A 23,057-nucleotide genomic window follows, 5' to 3' on the forward strand; every position below is an offset into this window, starting at 1 on the left:
CTATTTTGAATTGCAATCTATGTTTGAAAGAATCCATACTCCAACAGGGCAGTAGATTAGCCCTTTTATTCTCAGTTTATACTGTGATGTTGCCATGGGATGAAAGGACTTATTCTATTCTTTTTGTCGCCACATTTTGTACAAAGGGAACCTCAGAGATTGTAATGACAGGATGAATAGACCCCATTTGCCTTAACCTACTCATTAAATGATTGTCATGTCTCTAGCAAGTGAAGTGCAAATGAAAGCGATATTTGCATTCTTTCTGTACTCATAAGACTACGCGTTTGGAAGGACATCCTTCCTGAAGGGCTTCTCGCTATAAAAGTTTAGTAAGCAGGAAATCTTATTATTAGGCTCTGCAAGCACTTGTGCAACATGGGTGCCTTAGACCCCAATGCAAGCAAAGAAAATGGGCACTCTTTCTTCCTGTCTGGTAGCAAACAAATGTCAATAATGCGAGTGCAGTGGGTCCTGCACACCCTGGGGCCCCAGGTCCACTCTATCTGCTGCAATATTGATAGATTTGTTCCTGTCTGGAAGCCAACACAATAGCACACCATTCGAAAATTTGGCAGCAAATTGTATTCACTGTATAGCAAGATACCATTTAACAAACCATTGCAATTTCTTTAGCTGTCTATAAGTGTATTAGGAAATAATGAATCAACCAGGCATAAACACCGATTCCCCTAATTGCTAGTGGAAGGAAGGAGCAAGCTAGGAATACCAGCTGCCACCCCTGGTTAGCCCTATTGACATTCATGCAATCAATATGCACCACACACTCAATAAATGAGCTGGGGGTGGGGTGAGGAATTAAAGAGAACTTAGAGATTAAGTTTTGCTATTGCACTAAATGTTAGCATGCTTCTAAACACTTGTGTTTCTCGGTTAGTCTAACCCTAGCTTTTGCTTGCTTGCCCCAGACTCAGTGACCCGGTACTGCGCAGAATTACCTACACACAGATGTTATGTGACACTTCTTATGTATTCCTGTGCTTTGTGTCCTGCTGTACATCTCTTATGCCAACCTTAGCGCAGCACTAGTACTACATCTGCAATGTCTGTGAAGTACCATCGTGGCATTTTTCCTCCTTCTCTATGATATCCCAAGATAACATAAGTGGTTGAAGCCTCTTTCGTGGCGCCCTTTTTTTTTGCCACAACCCCTTCCCTCATTCCTATCTACACAACACCTACGAGAACATGAACTTGGCAGATGACCATAGGCAGAAATGCAAAGGGGACCTACATTCAAATATCTTTCATTAGCAGAAAGACACATTTTGAAATCGATACAGATTAATTCACGAAACAACAGATTACTCTTAGATACGAAGGATATTATATATCAGAGTGGTTCAACTTGATCTCACCTCAGGGAACAAATTTTTGTATCATTGATTTTAGTTTACAGGACTCTTAGGACTGTAAATGTTGTTATAAAGCTGTCTCTACTGTTATCGTATTGACACATCGCATAAAATATTGACAAACACCACAAGGCTTTCTACATTTAATCTGCTTGTGTGACGTACCATTGTCTTCTTGTCTGCTTTCTGCACAGTGTATCCTGTAATGTTGGCATTTCCATTGTCTGTGGGAGGTTTCCATTCTAAGGCAACATTTTCACCCCACACCTCTTCAATCGTTACTGATTGGGGTGGCCCGGGACGGTCTGTAAACCAAAAACAAAATCTGATTGTGGGTTAAGTCATTGCTATAGTGAGATACATGACTTTGTAACTGGGCTTCTCAATTTTGATTGTCTACTTTAGTGGGCAAGATATTAAAAGGGATGGTATTGTGGTAGTTTAGGAGACCCATGTAATACTCTGTTTACAGCATACAACAATCTACCCAGGTTAAAAGCTTTTGTTGCCTCATCAGAGTATCTCCAAATTTTCTACAAATAACAATAAAGAATGAAAATCAATCTCAGTATGTATAATGGAGAGGCGTTACGGGAAACTAATGTCATGTATGTAGCAGGTGGTTTCATTCAGTATTATACTGTAGCAATGGATCACCCATAATTCTTGAATTACTGTATGGATTATGGAGCATGTGCTCTGATTGTTAGCCCTGCCACGCCAGCCATTATGCCTAGTGTTGCACTGTAGGAGCTGAAAACCGAAAGTCTAATATATCCGAAGTAGGCAGGCAGAAGTATCCACTCTGATACTTGCCAATAATCCTTTCAAGCCGGTGGTTACTAGGGTATTTGCAAGAAGCTGCCTAATCTATCTGGCTATACATTGTACTCAGCTTGACTGGTCTACCAGTCAAGTTTAGACCACAAGACACAAAAAGCTGCTTGAAAGTCCTCAGAGGCTCACATCGGATTTGTCTAGCATTTTTTCCTTTTTAGGTCTGATTAGGTACCGCAGCTGTCTGCATGACCTACTGCTACCAATTCATTAAAAAACACACAAACTGGGTTTTGACTTCCATCTCTAATTCCATCTCATCTCAGGGTCTTAGTTGTTTGGTGCACCAATGCTCCTTACTGGGAGAGCTTCCATTAGAATGCAGGAGAGACAATTTTACATCTGAAAAATACATTCAGTCACCACACAGTTACTCCTTTTACTTCTTTGTCACCCATATATGCTCTGTAGAAAACTAATCTTGTTTGATACCTTTGTCCCAGCATTGGCAAAGCCAGTACGGCTGGCTTTAATGTGATAAACCACATTTGTGCATGCAAAACATTGAAACAGCGTTTGTGAATTCTTTTGTTTAGATGTGTTGGCACATTAAAGCAAGGCCTATTGGCTTTGCCATTTGTTATTATTATGTGACATACAGACATGATTGCTCCAAGGTCAAGGAGATCCCTGGCTAATGAGCACCAAGATGTTAATACTAAATATCACAGCCTATGTGTTCTTTTTACTAACCCAAAAACAAAACAAAACACAAATGCTTCAGAAAACATTACAGTATACATAGAGTGAGTTTGGCATGTATGGGTACAAAATATCACCACAATTAACCCTACCACTAGCCCACCCGCCCAACCAGTCTGGCCTAGGTCGCAATCATTCAACATTAATCTCTAACATGCCTGTAGCCCATTATTAAACTGGGAACTGTCCGGTTCTGTAACCCCCCCAGCCCCCCCCATATCTTTCCCATTTGTGTGGGCATCCCCTACTCTGATATACCGCCTGTTCAGCCCGTTGGCACCAATCTAAATCATTTTATATAAAACCTATTGTTACGAAATAATTACACGTTGATTCCGTATAGAAAAAAAAGAATCGGTGCTTTCTAGATTATTCATTTGTTTTAAGTCCTATAGTGTTTTGCTGTAGTTGAAATAACTGGGGCACATCGAACCACCGAAAGCCCAAATTCATCAGCAGCCTTGACTCCACAATCCTGCAGGGAATAATAATGATAAGAATAATAATCTTGCATTTCTTTAAAAATGTCTTTTTTTCAATCACTCTTGATTCTATCCAGCAGCCACATTAGCGTCCGGCCCTTGAACTGCAGTGGACTGGAAAACATATTTCTGCCCACCAATAAGTACAAAACACTTTGCAGTCTATAGATCTACACATTTCACACCCACGGCCATTGTCCCTCTGTATTTGAACCTTGGAGAAACACAAAAAACTGTTTTGGTACCTTAAAAAACATTTACATTTTAAAATATTAGCGCCTTGGCAGTATTTTGTTGTTTATTATCAGTCGTATTACTATAGTAATGAGTGTTGTCGGGCTCGTGTGTCCAGGATAGACTCTAGGATTCTGAGAACAGAAAAGGCATCAGCGCGGTCCAACATACCAACTATTTGAATGAAGATTGAAGCCTTGTCTTGCAGGTTTTCCACTTTCACTTTCAAGTCGTATTTACCAGAATGGTCCCTCTCCGCCTTACGAATAAATAGAATTGTGTCATATTCACTGTTCCGGATGTTGATCTGATTTTTGTCTATGTGCGCGCCATTCTTTTTCCAGGATACTTTTGGTCTTGGTTTCCCCTGAAAAGTAAATTGTACAATAAATGATGCTACTTCTTAAGAAGATGTGGTAAAAACGAATATAACTCGCCTATCAGACTTATCCACCTATAATGCTTGCTATCGACATTGCGAGCGTGGAAAGTGGTCCAAGGCTAGAAAAACACCCCCCCTGAGACTGATAGACACCCTCACACACTGAGGAAGATAGATACACACACACACACTGAGAGACAGATAGATACACACAGACACACAATCACACACACTCTGAGAAAGACAGACACACACACACTCACACACTGAAAAAGACAGACACATTCTGAGAAAGACACACCCCCACACACACTGAGAAAGACTGATACACACACTGAGAAAGACAGACACACGCACCGAGAAAGACAGTGATATACACACACAGGCACACACACTTAGAAAGACAAACATACACCCACACTGTTGTACACGTGTTTGTGGACCATTTTTCTGCACCCTCTTCTTGTCTATAGAGTAGACAGAAATGATTAGGCCCGAGGTGAATTAAACATTTGGGGGCACATGCATCGAGCATTTTTGCCTTCCCAAACAGGCTGATACACTTTTCGCAGTTTCAGATGCAGCAAACCCTATTTTGCGATTCGATAACCTGTTACTGAATCGCAAAATGGGTTTGCGATTCGCTATTAGGAAGGGGCATGTTTAGGGCGTCCCTTCACAATACCGAATTGCATCGGTATGTAGGAATGTTTTGTGACCGAAATGCGGTAGCAAAACATTCACATTTTACCACCTACTTTAAGTAGGTGGTAACCCATTTGCAAATGGGAAGGCATCCCCAAGGGATCCCTTCCCCTTTGTGAATGATTGTTACAGCGTTTTTAGGTTGAGCCCAGAGCAGCGCATGCGCTGCTGCTCGACTTTTAGTAAGGGGTTTTTCAAAGTGCTACCCACAAGCTTTTCCTGGCCTGAAGCTTGTGTGCACGCTCGTGTGCACGCGCGCAGCCGCCATCTGCCTTCTGCATTTCTTATCTCTTGACATTTGTTCAGGCTCGCAGGACAATGGCGCAGTGTCCGCGCGCATAAAAGAACTTCATGCAGGCTGCACTGAACAAAGGCAGCACCAGGCTTTCTCCCCTCACGCCAGAACCAGCATCCGCCATTGTTTGATTCGGATAGCTTTGCAGAAGAAAGATACGACTTTAACACAATTAACGAGGTAATTCCAGTTCCTTACTAATTAAACACGCAAAATTATCGGGGTTACGGCAAAACAGGCTAACTGAAGTGTGCCGCGCCGCGCTTGTCTTTGAGCGCTTGCTCACTTTTTAAGTGACCCGCATGCCGCCCTTGTGCCTGCTTTTATTAGCTCTGTTTTTATTTCGTTATTCCAGGCCTTGGGACACTCTGCTGAGGGTCGCTGGGACTCTGGCATTTGCCACAATATAATTTACAGTTGCAGTGCAGTTGCACACTTGTTTTGGAGTGCGTCAGATGTGGCCGTGGTTGTGCAGCAGTGTCTCCTGAAGTAGGTCAGGGTCTGGGTGCGAGTGTCGATGGCTTGTTATTTGTAAAATCCGGATCTTCCATTCACAGTAGAGTCCCGTTGACGGCAGCCTGTCGCTCCAGGTATGGTTGTGTGGAATCTAGGTAAGTGCATCATCTTTATTGCTTGAGTGTTAAACCCGTAGTGTTAAACTCATTGCAATACACAACCACACAGTAAATACATAAACATATATTCAAAAAATCACCTCCTTCCCATTCTCTCTAGTCTATATCGGTCACTAGGCAGTGATGTCACTGAGAGCAGAGATTCCTCACTGGTTTTTACATCCGGTGGGAACTGGAGGACAGAGTTACATCATAAATGGATGAGGACAGTCTTCCTCTTGGCTGTGACGTCACACAAGAAACTGATTTCGGATTGTGATTACTATTCCGTGAAGAACCAGGAATAAGACGACGTCACTCCAGGAGAACGCGTCTGAGGGAGCGATGACCCCAGTAGAAGGCTGGCTTCATGGCGCTTTACTTTCCTATCTCGCTCTTGTTGCCTCCGGTGCCGCGAGCCTGCCTTGAGCATCCAGCAGCGAGATGAGGTTTCAGTTCTGAAACCCGTCCACAGGTACGTGGGCCCTTGGGGCTATTAATACTTATGCAGTTATACCCTCAGTTTTCTACACTTCGCCTTGTATATGCCGTGTTTTCAGGAACACATGCTTCATGGGGGTATTTCCCCAAAAGCCTGCCTGTAGTGTTACCCTAGGATAGTGATACTCGCTTGAGATTTACATGCGTCCCCCAGGCAGCAGCACCGGGCTGCAGTTTACTCCACGCGACACGGACATTAAAAAGATGTTAAATAAACAGCAAGCATTTGTTTTTAGGTTACTTGCAGCTAAAGAAATGAATTAACTAGTGTCCTCTCGCAGTTTAACTTTAGGAACACGTTCACTTTTAAAGACCTCAAACGTGTAAAACAGATATGATAAAGTGTCTTTCAAATTCAAAAAGAGTTTTTCATTAACATGGAGAGCGTCAATAAATCAGATAATCAGTGCAAACGGAAGTATTTTTTTTAAAGTGATAATTTTGAGACATGAATTTCTCCACCCCCATCACCATACCAATATTGAACAAAGAGGCTAACTAGTTATGTGCACCCTTGAGCATCCCACGTTGCTACAATACATGAACGGTTTTATAATGTATTACATCAAACACAGGGGAAGGTTGTGTACAACGCACATCCAGAAGTCTTGTATTTTTAGGTCCTCTTATGTGATAATGCCTAGGATCCCACAATTTGGTCAAGTGAGGAAGACAGGTTTCCTGGTTCTACATTGTGTAATTCAATTCAGCCACTCGATGTAAATATTTCACTCCCCCTACACCCACCTTACACTACTCCCCAGTATCACCCTAGACTACCACACTGCTGGCATTAGTGCAGCCATCACTCATACCACAGACCAAACTTCCTGGCCCCTGTGAAAATGTTTGCAAGCACCCATGACATAGGAGAAGCTTGAATTCTGACTTCACTCCAATAGGTCTCGCTTTTGGGCCCTTATAAGTATTTAGTTATGCAGCACAATATCCTTGGTGCAACAACATGAACTGTTGCATGGCTAAACACTTATAAGGTCCCAAAGGCAAGACCTATTGGCTATGCCAATGCTTGTTTAAGAGCAGGCACGGATCACTGCCTACTCTTAAAATATGAAAATAAAATATTTCATTTTACTTTTTGTAAAGCATCTCGGTCTGCTTTACAACAAAAAAAAAAGATTGCGTTATTTAAAAGCAATCACGGACATGGTGGGCCTGCTGACTGACTTCAGCAGGCCACCATCCCAGTGATGTTTGCGATTCCTAGGGGGTCGCAAATTGCAATCTACCTCATTAATATTAATGAGGTAGAGTGATTTGCCAACATCAAGAAATCGCTATCTGAAACTCTTTGAGTTTCAAACATTGTAAATTGCGATTACCTAATTGCGATTCTCAGGAATTCGCAATTAGGTATTCACAATTTACAATTTTGTTGCACGTGGCCCTTGGCTCTTTGCGCTAAAGGGCTACCAGGGTCTACTCCACAACAGGAAATACACCTTGGGTTCATGGAGCGACTTTCACCTGATGCATCACATGCTTTGCAGCAAAACGTGAACCTGCAAGTTTAGTGTTAATGGGAATCCGGGAGAGCCTTATTTATTTTATATCAAGGCTCAGATCAGGTTTTGACATTGACTTGCTGGTGGTATCTTTCAACAGAATGGAAGGCGGCCAGTCACACAGTCTCACAACATAGAAACATAGCCGTGCTGGTCATAAGATAAGAATGGCAAAGCCGCCAAAGGTCAGCAATCCAAAATGGCAAGCAGTGGACTTAATGGAAGTGACTGCTTGAGCCATGTGGATCATGTGATGACAGATACAGCACCTGATACTGGCTCTCTGGGGTCATACAACTTGAAATGGTTGCTGGGATGGTTTTGGGATTTAATTTTGCTACAGAGTAAAACACTACCTGAAACAACTCAATGAAACTCTTGACGTTTATTTTTTTCACTCTGGGCTTGCAAACCCAGCCACAATTTCAGTTCTTGCATTGTTTAATTATTCTGGGCTTTAATACTCTTTATTGATATAAATATAGACAATATACTTGCGTGGTACAATGTATACGTTTTCAAACTGACTAATCACACATTAACTCTAGTCAACCTACATTGGCTACTAATCATCTCTAGGATTCAATGTAAGTTGGTGTGTAACAGTAACAGAGCAGACAGGAATATGGAATCAATATATCTTCAAATTAACTTTAAGGAATACAACACCACCAGCTTACTAGGTTCCTGCATTTTTAAACTATGCACATGCCTAGAGTCAACTATTCAACACCTGGCAGCCACAGAAGAGGCATACTCACAGTTCTCCATCACTTTAACACTGCTTCTCCCAATTCAGAACACACGTTGCCCTGTGCTGCTAGTGTTCTCAAAACTATTTAACTCAGAAAGCCAACATGTTCATTGACTCAAAAATGTCTTGCACTGCATCGGGTTCAAAAAGCTGGGTTAAGTTAGGTTCCAAAGTCCCTCCCGCCACGGGTGCCTACTCTTGATGTCTGTTTGTCCACAGAGAAGCACCTCCATTCTCCCTCAATGGGGCAGTGTTCCATGAAATAGGGTGTTAATAGAATGCTGTAAAGTGGACCTCGAGTACACCTTTTATAAATGTGCGTTTTTTAATATTTCTACTTCGGTATACCAGTATGTAGACCAGTAATCACTCTTTACCAGCTGCTGCCCCTGCAGGTAAGGACGATAGGGCCAGGTGAGGGGGGATTTCGAGAGACGACCATGAAGGAAAATTAATGTTTTATTTAATTTTCCCACGTGGTAGTCTCTCAAAATCCCCCCTCACCTGGCCCCACCGCCCCACTGCTCTTACCTGCAGCAGCCGTGGCTGTTCTTTACACTAATAGAACAGAGAAGTGGATGGTATCCTAGGGCCTGATCGAGACCATTTATACACTTTTGCCATCACTTATGGCCAAAGCATGTTGACCAACAAATATGGGTATTATTTCCTAAAATTGTCGGTTTTTAGGTCTCGGCTAGCGAAGGCTGCGCTTGCGCAGTCTCGCTCGCGAGATATAATGACTTGGAGAAGAGGGGCTTGAACCCGCCCCTCTTCTCCCCTCTTCTCCATTGGCTGGCCTCTTGAATGCTGGCCAGCCATTGGAGAAGAGGTCTGTCACTCCGAACAGGCCCCGTCCTTTTCGGATTCGGGGGCGTGTTTTTTGCAACTTTTCTAATTATCTCCTCCAGCCAATGGCAAGAGGAGAGAACAGAAAAACACGCCCCCGAATCCGGAAACGCCGCTGCCTTTCTCCGAGGCATTTCTGCTTCGCCTCGGAGAAAGGCGGTGGTGTGCTTGTTTAGGCCCATGGCAGTTTTCGGGTTACTCTTCTGTTGCGAAACCTACATCCCGGTAGAAACCCAGAATGTCACTGCCTAAATATCTGCGTATTTTCTGTTTAATGATATTATGCCCCTGGGGATCGGCTGGGATTGGAGAGATGGTCGTAATCGGCCGAGTCGGAGGTTTTCTACCCTAGCATCATCACGGAGGCGGCGGCTTGTATACGTTTGGGTATTCAAGATGAAGACGGTAAACTTCAGCCAGCGGGGCCTGGGAGGACAGAGGAGCAGTGGGGCCAGGGATGCGCCTAGAGGCGGGGGAAGGATCTGTAATATGACTGGGGTATGCCCTTCACACCGGTTGTGTCATTCCTGGTGTGGGGTTATTAGCACCCTGATTTACGGTGCCGCCTCAGGCCCACGCGTCGCTTCCTGTTAATCTCTGCCTCATGTCCGGAGCAGGTCGCGGATCCCTCCAGAGAGCGGGCTGGGGACAGCTTCTTGGCTTGTGTTCGCTGTGGGCCGATTTGAAAATTATCTTGATGGGGTGACGCGGAGGTCAGCGAAACAGCTGCACGAATAAACTGGACTCGGTGCACTAAAAGGGTCATCGTGATTATTGCTTTTTTTGCATTTTTATGTTTTGCATTTCTCCTCTGTCACGCGCCTGTTCTGGAAATGTCTACCTCAATGTTTCCCGGGTGATGTAAGAAACCTTTTTTTGCGCGGTTCCTCGGTCTAACTTCCTCTCACGGCCCCTCTGTGCCTCGTCCTAAACACACAAAAAAATCTTTTGGAAATGTATGTATTAATGGCGTTCGGCGTTTCTACAAAGAGGGGTAAAAACATGCCAACGCAGGGCTTTAAGTGGGCCTGGTCTCGGACCTGGAAGTATTTATAAGCGGACATTGAAATGGGTCAATTTCGGGGACTGTATTCATATCCTTAACTTTACAGGCAAAAACTCAGATCGATTTCTGAACAACTAGTGTAAATAAGTTAGGGTAATGCAAGACATTGCTGTTTATATTTCGCATGCCTTACATATCTTCTTTCCCCCAAGAGCTTTAGTTCCAGGATGTGTTACGGTATTTTTTTCAGGCAGCGTATTACTCTTGTATAGTGCCTGCTTTGAATTGAGTCGCATCTAGGTGAAGATAGGTCCCATATTTGAGTTAAGGGTGAAGGCAGCGCGAGTTTCTCAGTGTCTGTCAGTCGGCCAAAAGGTGTTCATAACACATGGGCATCCAGTCCTTGGCCTCTCTGTGGAGCGCACAGAGCAGTGATCACATATGCCAGTTGCACTTGCGATTCTGTGTAAATGTGTGAGTAGGGTGGCACTCTAAAGGAATTTAGTTTACATTTAAGCCGCTCTCCTAATTATACAGGCCACGCCCCTTTAAGCCCCCCTCTCCCGCTTTTTGCATCCCACTTACTGATCTTTGCCAAGGTAAAAACAATTGAATTGAAAGGATTGCTGCACGAGATGGAGGACATGATGCTCATCAGATTCTAAGTACTGTCCAACTAGACTTCTGTACACCCCCCTCGCCCCATATAGCTAGTGCACCAAAGCCGCTGCTTGGACATTTTCAGTAGGATAAAATAAAGCAGCTTTTGGCTTTAAAACAGAGAGTTTCCCGTCGGATTCGGGTCAATTGGCATTTATGAATAGGTCGGTTTACAATATACCATTCCATTCAGTGGTGCGAAAATTCCCACCACTTTTACCGAATGTGTTCTTCATACAAACCCCCGCATAATAAAGATATTATAACACCGTAGCTGGCACATAATGTCATAAGCAAAGTTTGATGATTAGATTACGTTGGGTTCATTCGTGTTCTGGATGCTCAATTTGTTTCCACATCGTTTGGTAAGTTGGACTTCTTTTTCTACCTCACGTGTGGCTACGACTATAGTGAAACATGACGGTGCACATAGCAACCGAGGATCTGTACGACATAGGCCCCGCCTTTAGAGTGCTCGCCCTAGCAGCCTTCTCATGAGGCAGCGCGCGCGCCTTCGGGCGGGATTGGATGTTTTTGAAAAGAGCTAGAGTGGCGAAGCTACAGCTGCTGAGCCCCACGGTGTCGCCCATCTGAAAGTAAGTTGGTTCATACTTGGGTGGGGGTAGACCCTTTTGCGACATACCACTTTTGAAGATTTACTCTATTTAGACAGCCATGCTTACTATCGAGCTTGAGACGGTATGAATAAACAAATAGAGTGTAGTGCCCTCTTTAAACACATTGGCTTCATGGCGCTTGGGCCCTGGTCGCACGAAATTGATGGCGTTTGCGGTCTGAAGGCTTGAAGCCAAATAACATTGCGGCTCCTAACACTGCATGTGAATAATCTTCCAGTCGTGACATGGTCTGCCCGAGTGCTCCTAGCTCCCACGCTCGTGCACTGCCTATCTACGTGCCCATGCTCCTCGCAGCCGCTCTCCAAGCCTCCTCACACTGCACACCCCCCACGCTGTCTCACTGTCTGTCCCCTATGCCTCGACTTCACACCACTTCACGATGTCCGTTCTGAACCTCCGATCCCAACCTGCCCCCACCCAGCGCCCCACGCAGCAGTTATCACACTCTCCGCGCCACAGCAACCAAATCTCCTCTATCCAATCCACAAGCCCTGAATCTGTACACGTCAGCAGGTGCCCGGAGGAATCCTGGGAAGCAACACCATAGAGAGGCTGCATCCTTGCTTCTCCAGGTGCGCCATTGTTGAGAAATAATTAGAATGAAGGGCAGGCCGGTATGTCTTTAGAAATGCACCAAGGCAATCATCAATAGCAGAGCTAAAGTTGTATTGCATCATCAGTCCCGTACCATACCTAGCACTTTATCCTCTTAGATCACAGAACTTTATATACTATTGAAGCAGTTTCAATATCTAGGGCTCACTTGCATGGGTCTTTGTTATCCTGTAGATGCTGCTAAATGTAATTAAATGCTTCTTTTTAGCCTTAGAAACCTCAGGCCAGAACTGTGGGATTGGTTAAAAATCTTTTGCTGGCCATTGTTTTATGACAATTATGTTTCTGTAAAATAGTCACTTGCACTTTATAGTGAGATCTATATTGAGGTTCATTTGTTTTGAGTATTCTTTAATCAAGAAATATTCAGATTACAAAGCCTGCTGTGCCGATGTTATACAGTCGCGGAAAACCACATAATGTAAATAGGTCAGTGGGCTACTGCGTGTGTGTGTGGGGGGGTTGCTCTGTGAGTGGCTCTGTCGGTGGCTCTGTGTGTGTGGGTGGCTTTGTGTGTGGCTCTGTGTGGGTGGGTGGCTTTGTGTGTGGCTCTGTGTGGGTGCAAATGCAATACGTCTTGCATTTGAGAGTGATTAAGCTATTGACGTTGTAAATAACAATGCCGTTTCTTTAAATGTTTTACAAAAAAAACCATAAACAAAAATAATGTCATGAGCAATGCCAATAGCTCTAACTTTAACAATGCCGAGACCATTGCATTGTAAATGCTTGTTATTCTTATTATTGGTACCATCATTAGGTGTACCATTAGATAGTTTTATATATACTACATCGAGAGGATCCCAGTACTTTGATCACAAAAACACTCTTTCAAGGAAAAAAAGCTGTCTGTACTGTGGAGATAATTCTGGGAAGGTGATAACCTTTACTGCAGGCGGGAACCCTGTTGATGATGCATGCCACCATCGGTGGGTAAGGGTTTACCATCTGAAGAAGTGATATTCCATGAATATGTGCAATTCCCATGATCATTTACAGATCTAGGTTCACTATACCTTTTTGTCTCCATACAATAAGAAGGGAAGATACACAGTATGAACCTTATATTCCTCTCACTCTCCTTAATGTTGTTAGGTTGAATTATATTTGCAGTTCATCCTATTTTACAACAAATAAACATTTGTTTCTACATGGCCATGCATCCAATTAGCCTTGAAGTGTTTTTGGCGAAGCTAGGAGTATGGAAGTATTGCAAATTTATGTTTATGGAATTAGATATCTCTCTATCTTTCGTAACTCAGAAAGGCGCTGTACACTGACACTGCCAAATACTGAAAACCATCACCACCATTATTTACCGCAAAAGGTATGACGAGATTCACAACTTCTCCAACTTTTCGGATATAGGTTTGTTTCAAATGGCGGGGAAGACGGATCTTTGGGGGTTCTAAAAGAGAGAGCACTCATGTTAGACAAAAGCCAATTTACAATGTCTTGAATGGCATAATAGCAAAATTTACAATGTCTTGAAACCAATCAATCATAAAGAATGCATACACATCAAATGTTTCCTTCCTTTGCACAGATCACTAACGTTTATGGGGTATCTCAAAATGCCTATCGCTACAGGGTAATAAACAAGAATTGTAAATTTATATGCTGGAAGGGTGATCCACAAGTCTAGAGTAAGTATTACCAACGTGCATTTTTTCCTTGCCTGGATACGGAGAAATCTCTATTTTTACACATTTAAAAAATAAGTATCTTACACAAGTGTAATTGAAAATGCCACACTATTCTATACAGACATAAGGTATGTGGGAATAATTTTCCCAACATAATTAAGTTTACGATTTTATTTTAAAACTCAAGTTGAAGTTTTTTCTGGCTACTGCTTATTTTTCGGTGCTTGCTCTCAGGCCCACGTGTGGTCCTTTTAGAGATAGGCTTTACTCTGGGTAATGCAGGATTCCCCCTCTTGCATGACATTATAGATAATATAATTTGGGTTATTGAAGAACCTACGCCCTACTCTAAAATATTCTTATGGAATTCAAATCACTTAGCAAAGCAGATTGAAAAGCTGGATAGGAAGCAAACTATCAATTTAATCCCAGGTCAGTGTTTGTCTTGAGTAACTGGACATCAGGCATGAGATGCAGTCAATTTGTGTTCACACATGCGCAGGAGCGGCCGCCATAAATGAAGGGTGGTGAGGCGGGTGTGGTAGCGCGGGAGGGGCAATACAATATTTTTAAAAAACATACCTTTTGCGGCTCCAGCGTTGCGTCTCTTCGCGCCGCCTCTCCTCTTCCGGCCTGCTGGTCTCAGCAGCCTCTGGGTCAGACTCCCTGTCTAATCCCAGGGAGTCTTTTGGGTTTCTTCAGCACGGCTGCTCAATGCAGCTGGGCTGGAGAACACCTAAGTGCACATGTATGTTTTGGTCGGCCTGATATGGCCGGCCAAAACACATATGCGCACCTAGGGAGTGGAGTGTATGTAGCCTCGGCTGCGCCCCTCCCAACACTTCTGGCTACGAACCAGGCAAATGTAAATTAAAACGATGCAAGAACATCGTTTTAATTTACATTTGCTGGCTCTGAGCCAAGCTGTGAGGCGACGCTCCTCTGCCATTGTGGAGGAGCCGCCACTGCACCTGCGTACATTCACATGTGCGCACATATACACAGTCAGTCAATCGTACGCTCTTCAATTATCCAGGGTCTCAAATAAGAAGGCTCTTATGAAGAGAATGAATCTCTGTGAGCTTCTGTACTGCAGGTAGAGGTACAGAGCCACAACAGCGCACTGGCTATCCTTGGCATTAAAGGGTGGGAGAGAACGTACATGCTGCCAGATATTGTGACCTGAAATGAGTCACCCTAGAACTTTAAGAATCTAGTGCTTTCCAGTTCAAGGGCCAAAGCAGGCAGGCAGGTAGGTCTGCTATCCTCCTGTGGTGACTGACGAGACAGACATGGCTGTGATGCAAGGATCAGTTCACTAAGACGTTTGTTCAAATTAAATAGGCACAACATCTCCAACTGAGGAGTGTTTTTTATCCCGTGCCATTGGGTTCTATGCGGTTCTAGTAATGATTGCTGGGAGCCCTACTACAAAACTTAAATATGTTGGGATGAACTTTAACTGTGGGCCCTAAACCAATGATATCCATTCCTGAAGGAAACATTACGACTTGTTGCCTAGATGGCCCACCAAAAGAACATTTTTATTATTTATGACACAATACCCTATTCTTCAGCGGCCTCTCCAAAGAAACACCTTCGACCCAGAGTTCTTTGAGCAAGAATGACCCCAGTGTATACCTGTCTATAGGTTTGTTGGGTTTTCTCCATTGGCTGAACTGGAAATTGAATGAACAGCAGCATAGCCACCTTCTCTCCATTGGACAGGTGTAACCCGCCAATGAGTGGCTGCAATAGCTGAGGCGAATAGATGGCAGGGCCAGAGATGGATGCCTGCCTGCGCCACAAAACCCCACACACTGTTGTTGCTCTACTACTCTGTTAAAAGAAAGTATAACATAAATCCAATATACCTGGCAACTCTTGCTGGGTTTGTACTTGAGCTTTCTCCTTTAATAATAGAACCTGGTACTGTCTGTGCTGGAAAGCACTTGGTGATGAAGTGGTACAGAAAAAAAGCCCTATTGTACTGTAGAATTTGCAATATCGAAGCTTTGGGAGCCTAAAATGCAGTTGAAAATGCAGTTTGTTATAATTCGGAAAATGGAGGAGTTGTAAAAGGGTATATCTCCATCCTCTTTTCAAATCACAATTGAATGTATCAATGGTTGGCGAGATACTGATCTGTCAAAGCTGATAAGATCAATTCACAGAGTGTAAGTTCTTGATGAATAGATTCCACTTTGAGTATGACACCTGTGCCTGCATGCTCCTCCCAGTGCCCCCTCGGAGCATGCAGAGGCATTGAGCGGTCTGCTGGGACAGGTTTGGGCTGTGAAGACTGACAGGAGGCTAAGCTGAGGCCAACTCTTTTTTCCTTTTCTCTCTATATGTGTGCAAATCCACACATAGCGAATCCCAGTTTTGTGGATCGATGCATCCCACAACAACGTAATTACAAGACTACGTGGACCTACATAGGACTTAATTTAAGTCCTATGTACTCACTTTCTGCCCAAAGGAACTATTTCTGAATCCATGTTTAACAGTACTTTTTTAAAATTGTTAAAGTGCACCGATCCATGCGTCAGAGAGCAGGGATTTATTGACTTTGCATAATTTTGACTTTCTGTTTTATAGAAAGGTGATTTTCTCCCTCTAAAAGATGAATAATTACTTATGTTTTACTCATACTGATCGATCATTATAAAACAAGAGGGTGGGTTGCCCTTATTTACAATGATTGTTAAATTTTCTTTAGTGATTCTACTCCATTTTGTAGGTCTCAGCTACAGACAGCAGACCTACAGTCTCCACCACATTACACATACTTTGAGTGGCTTTGAGGTTCTCCCTTAACGATGATTGAATCACTTTTTTGTCTGTTTTGCTTCCTGCTCCTGATTCAATGGCTTCCATCCCTATTCTTATGTTTGTCTCAACTAGGAGCATTTTGATCTCCAATCTCACAGTATTATGATTGAATAATGTATTCTCCCACTGCTGATGTCAACAGTACAACAAGGGAGGGACTATTTGATCTCTCTCTCTCTGTCTCTCCTACCTCCGTCCTCCCTCTCTCGTTTTGTCTAACTTTGCCAATATCAGATTTTTTCTTTACATTTAGAACAGCCCAGCTAAATAATGCACCTGATGCCCTTAGCAGAAATACTCAAAGCAAACTATCAGAGAAACTGTGCCACTGTTTATACAAACGATTCAATAATAGTTTGCATAAACTACAGTAGAACACACTTATGTTCATGTTATAGTTGTAGTTTCTGCTGGGTGACACAGAATTATGACATCTGCATTCCTCCTTACCCATATCTTCCCTGCCCCCAAAGTCCTTCCTCATAGTGTCACTTCCCAGTTCCCCTCACGTCCGGCCATGACCTCAGGGTCACACTCCCTCTCGTGTTAGACTTGAACCTGTTCTGTCTTCCTTCTCTTATATTTGTCGATCAGCCTTGGCCGCCAGGTTATTTGGTGGCCAAAGCGTGAAGTCCTCCCAAATTGAGCCGCAGGCTGGTCTTCATCACTCTTGTTGACGATGTTCTCCTGGTCCTCTGTCGTTTCTTCTGAGGGTGACCTGGTGTCTGGCTTGAAATATGACACATTTCTTGTGATGGACTTCCCAAGTCGAGTTGGTGTGACCATGTTCCCTTTCACTCTGTCCCTTTCAGTAATTCAGTGACATATGGGGTGTCTGTCTTTCTCTTTTGCTGTTGCCTGACAACCACCCAGTCCCCTTTGGCAAGAGTTGTCTCCTGTGACCGCTGTCTGGCGTCTGCGTATTTCTTCATTTTCTCCTTTAGCTCTTTGTCTGTGGTTTTAAGCTTGGTGGTGTCTGTGTGGCGTGTCTCTGTGCATTGTGGGAGTTTGGTCTGAATGGAACAACTAAACATGAGAGTGGCTTGGCTTTCCCTGTTGTCGAGTGCAGGGTGTTTTGTCATGCACGCAGTACCTTTTCAAATGGTGTGCCTTCTCCGGGGATTCACTGCATGGTTCTCTTCAGGGTTCCCATGAATCATTCTGCTATTCCTTTGGCTTAGGGCCACAGTTGTGTTATTTTGGTATCCTTAATGGCCAGCTGGGTTAAAAAGTCTTTGAACCCTCTGCCGGAAAAGGGCAGTCCATTGTCCGATTTGAGGGTCTGCGGAAGTCCCCATGTCAGGAAGATGTCACCTAGTGCACAAATCTTTTTAGTGGAACCATTTGAAAAGATCATTTGACTAGCTGAAATCAGGAGTGTTCTTCCACTAGTATTAGGAGGTGCTTGTCTGAAGGCAGTGGCCCAGAGAAGTCAATTACTACTACGTCCTACGCTTTCACTGGTAGTGCTAACATGGTCATGGGTAGTGGTTTTACTTCTGTGGAGAGGCACGTGCACGTGTGACATGTCCGCAGCTTTGGGAACCATAGTCATTCCCGCAGAACTCTTTATGTGGCAGTTGGTTCGATGTGTCCCTCATGTGCAAGTGCTATAGCTTGCTTTTTCAGGCTGTTGGGGAGAACGATGTGGGATCCCCTCAAGATGAGTCCTTCTGTTATGGTCAGCTCTTTCTTAACATTTTGGAACACTCGGATTTTCTTGGAGTCCCCTCCTCAGTCCTTGGTGTGTCTCCACTTATGTGTCTTGATTAAGTGTTTGACAAGCATGAGGTCCATGTCTTTTTAAGTCACTGTGACTACTTGTGGGATTGATAACATTGTGGGTATGCTGTTGTTGACAATAAATTGTAGGTATTCCTTTACGACAGATGGGTTTAGTTTTGTTAACTGTAGTGGGAGTCACAAGAAGTAGTTAGCTGGGTTTTGCTCATCTCCCGGGTTGTGGATGATTATGTGGTCATATTCTTGCAAGTGTATTCCTCATCTTTCGACCCTCAGTGCATTTTCACCTTGGATTGCCGAAGATTGTCAGTAGGGATTGGTGATTGGTTAAGACGGCGAACCTTTTGCCTTACGGGAACATGTGAAAGTGTTCACAAGCCCATACCACTGTCAGGCTCTCCTGTTCTGGCTGTGAATATGATCTCTCAGAGTCTGAGAGGCTTCTCTTGGCATCATGCCACCACCTGCCATTGAGCTCCTATGCGGTCTGTGTGCTTTGCTAATATGGCCGCCCCAGACAAACCAGGCTGGCGCCCACAGCCTTTTTTGTGTTCAACTTTGGTTCAAAGGAGTCCATTGCGGTTGCCGCTTTATTTTCAGTATTGATGCTTTGGAGACTTTATGTGTACTTGTGTGACCATATGAAGTACACGTTCAGCTTTGTGTGGTGCTGGAGTTGTGCACTAATGGTCACATAGTCTTTTATGTATCTGGAAAGGTACCTTTCCATGCCTAGGAATTATATCAGTGTGCTGACATCATGTGGTGCTTTGGTGTCCGTAAGGGCTTTGACTTTCTCTGGGTGCGGAGTCATTCCTGCCCAAATTTATTTGTCCAAGAAACCTCCTTTTTGTCTTACGGAACTCACATTTTCCTTCATTGAGTGTGAGGTCTGCCTCAACAAGTAGCTGTGCAGCGCTGTGTCATGTACCTTTCCCGTGGCCCTGAATACAAGTATGTTGTTGGTAGTTGAAAACGTTCAGTACCGGTTGGATGATTTGTCAAATGAGCTCCTGAAAGAATTCTGCCACTGAGAATATGCTGAAGGTTAGCCATTTGTACCAGAATAGTCCAAAGTGCGTGGGAAACATGGCTGGGTAGCAGCGTCCTTTGTTGAGTTTTTCTTGGTGGTAGTCATTGTTTAGGTCGAGCTTGGAGAAGATTCTTGCCCCATTTTGTTGCGCATTCATGTCTGAGATATGAGGGCTAAGGTGTCGCTCACACTCTATTGCTTTGTTCGGCTGGTCGCACATTGACATAAATCTGCACGTCTCCTTCTGTGTCTTATTGTGGCACTACTACTATGGGTGAGAAATGGGTTCGGGCCCTTGGACGTTTAAATGACATCTTGATATTAACGATTCCTGATCTCTTTTTCGACTGCGGCTTGAAGGTGAAATACTACTCATGTGTGTCCTTGTGCAACTGGTTGGACCTCTCTGTTGATATGCAGCTTGACGCAGACATCCTTCGATTTCCCTAGCCCTCTAAATAGTGTCGAGAATTTCTGAATCACCCTTTGTCTGGTCTCAATGTAGTAGTTGATGGAGATCGGTTACATTTCTACTGCCTTAGTGAAACTGGTGAGGTATGCCCTACTGTTTTCCATTGCAGCATGTGTAGGATGGCTTCAACAACAACTGTTTTCTTGTGCCAGAGTGTTGCTTTGAATGACCCTGTGCTACATAGCAGCATTGATGGGGCCCATGTATATATCTGAATGTCTGTTCATTTCAGCTCTGGTGGCAGTGTGAGTTCTTTGAATTTTTCTATGCACATTAGGTTGATGTAAGCCCCAGTGCCGATGAAGAACAGTATCGAATGACCTTCACTTTGATGCTAATAACTGAGCACCTTTTGTCTTCACCTGGTGTATCTTCTCATCAGAGTGACCTATGAACATATCCCCAGGTTTGTTGCTGTTGCAGAGCTTAGAACGCCTGGTGTCATCATCGACATCTCTACTACACAGAATTTGGGCGACCACCTCTCGTCGATGGTGTTTGAGCGTCAATGTGAACTTGCCTGTGCATGTCAGAGATTTTGTTCCTGCCCACGTGCAAATCTAATGCTTCCTATCCACATGCAAATCATATGCTCATGCACATCAGTTATTGGGCCCCTATTATGTTCATGGAGGCTCTTTGTGGACCTCATTAAGAGGTAGTCGTCATTTTTACTGTCACTGGATGCAGATGTGGTCAATTGGCTGGACAACAAGGTGGATGGTTGTGGTCTGGATTTTGTTTTGATGGCTTTTACATGATGTCTCTCCTTGTCTTTTGATCTGTGATAGCGTCTAGGCATATTGTCAGGTTTTTCTCTTCTCATGTGGCAATCTATCTTGCCTTGCATTCAGCAGATGAATTTCAAGTAGTTTTCTTTTCCACAACTCTTGAAGGTTTGTCCCATGGCGGGCATTTCTCTTTCAGTGGATGAAACAGTTCACAACAGTTCACAACAGTAGCATACACGTGTAGGCCCATTGGATATGGCATTTTGTTTGCCTTTGCACGGGTAGTGTCTGTTTTTCTTGGCGTGAACTTTCTTTTTGGGAGTGGTTAATGCTTCCATGGTGGTAGCTTGCCTTTCACTACGCTCTTCTGTCTTTGCTGTAGCTAGCATCTTGTCTAGTGGGTGCATCTCTCTGATCATTTGTCTGCTGAACCATTCAGACCGGCACATGTCAATTATCCTTAGCCTTATTGCTTCCTCATCATTGAACTCACTGAATCTGCAGAGCTTAAAGTGGGTCTCTAGTTGCGCTACGAACTCGTCCATTGTCTCTACCCACAGCTATTGTGCCTTGTTAAACATGTATCTCTCATAGTCCACGCTTGTTGAAGGGTCAAAATTCTTGGCAATCACATCTTTCACTTTCTGGTACATGGTGATGTCCTTTGGGAGTATCTTTAGGGTCTCCTTAACTCCATCGCCTCTTCCAAGGCATCAACAAAGTTGTTAAATGTCTCTATCCAATGGGCCAACAACATTTTTTTTTTTTTGTTATGTTGAATGGTGGAGAGTGTTTTAAAAAGACTGCTGCGCTGTACTTTGTCTTCCTGTCACATGACAATATCTTGGTTGAGTGGGCTGAACTTGCTGGGGTTCTGTTGCACCAGAGTGTGTCAGTCTTGGTCTGTCGGCTCTTCTCCCGTAGTGCTACCCTACCGTCCACTCACAGTACCTTCAGCTTGTGGGCACTTTTGTGAGTCACCTAGCTCACCAGTTCCCTTTGTGGGAGAGGAACTTTTAGTGATGACTTAGGCATGGCTCACAGCCAAAGCTAAAATGGCTGCCTACGTTGGGTGCACATGTGTGTTTTAAAATGGTTACCACTAGTTTGCTGCCCAGTTTAAGATGGCTGCCTTCTGGTGCTGTTCACCTTATTTGTTCCTCCTGCTCCACGTGTGCACTTTGTGCATGTCTGTCTTGTATATTTTCTCTCTGAGCTCGAGCTCACCATTCTGCCGCATACAGGGCCTGCTGGGGTGTGCTGTCTTAATCAAGGCTCCACACGCGTTGCTCGGTGTAATGGCTGCTGGGGCGCAATGGTTTTTGGAACTCTGTTGACTAAATGGCTGCTGGGGTGCAAGGATTGTTATCACGACGCCTGATGGCTGCTGGGGCGCTGTGGGTGCTGGGGCGTGACAACAGAATTCCAGTCCCGCGCGCATTGCTTCCCGTGGCATGGAGAAGTATGGCGTCTGCTAACTGTTGTTCGTGGTTCAGTCATCCTACTGCCTTCGTCGCTCAGTGTAGTGTCTGGTGGGTGACCCAGAATGATTACACAGACACGGATGACTAAGTTGGAGAGCGTTTGCTTTATTCTCTCCACCCGCCGTCCTGCTTACCCATTTCCTCCGACCCTAAAAGTCCTTCCCCATAGCGTCACTTCCCTTTTCCTCTCATTTTGGCCATGATATTTAACACTCAGGGTCCGAGCTTCCGACGCCACCCTAGTGAACATTTGAGGGTATCTTTCAATAAAGGTGGTGTTAAATTTTCAAACACCGAGTTGAAGCAATTTGTTTATCCCACTGAGACTGCTGAGCCAGGTTTCTTGTCTTTGATATTTATTGAAACAGATGAGGCTGAAGTGCCTGATGAGCAATGCATCTCCCATCTGCACTTATCTAGAAGACCTGTCCTAGAAATAAATGTTATGTTGAATGTGATACTGTGCTTATGACGGTGTCTTTGACAAAAAACACACCCTGTACATTTATTTCAAAGAAACGTTGACAGAAGCTCCTCAAATGCAAAATATAATGTTTTCTATTTCGAGACCTGGACAGGTTTTAGAAGCACTTAGCATCGGTCTATGACTATGTTACAAAAAGTTTGCACTGGTGCAAAAATGATGCAAAAACATCATTGTACCTTATTGACGGCTATTCATATTGCATTAATGTACTGGCACAGGATAAACATAGTGAAACTTCTGAAACAAATACAAAAGAAGAAACACATTTTTTGCTTTGCTTTTAAATTGTTTTATATGTGTAATTAAGTTTTCACTAGACAAAATTCCTGATTTGCATACGTTTATTTAAAAACAAAAAAAAAGAATATATGTATATATATATTCACTGAAAAAACCATAGGTTTCACACACGTTATAGTTAGGAATTAGCATTTAAAAAACCTTGCAAAT

General features: G+C 43.7%; 1 protein-coding gene across 33 annotated transcripts in view; it reads right to left on the reverse strand.

Annotated features, from left to right (window-relative positions):
- MYBPC1 (myosin binding protein C1) overlaps positions 1-23,057 on the reverse strand; it is a 330,430-nt gene that overhangs the window by 44,070 nt on the left and 263,303 nt on the right. For all 33 annotated transcript variants that reach the window (XM_085653283.1, XM_085653281.1, XM_085653300.1 and 30 more), the window contains 3 exons: positions 13,496-13,584; positions 3,803-3,998; positions 1,542-1,681 (listed from right to left, as the gene is read on the reverse strand). In XM_085653283.1, the coding sequence (XP_085509409.1) occupies positions 1,542-1,681; positions 3,803-3,998; positions 13,496-13,584 (425 nt within the window). The remainder of the gene's footprint in view (positions 1-1,541; positions 1,682-3,802; positions 3,999-13,495; positions 13,585-23,057) is intronic.

This window comes from Triturus cristatus, chromosome 4_1 (assembly GCF_964204655.1).
Source record: "Triturus cristatus chromosome 4_1, aTriCri1.1, whole genome shotgun sequence".
Lineage (NCBI taxonomy): Eukaryota > Metazoa > Chordata > Amphibia > Caudata > Salamandridae > Triturus > Triturus cristatus.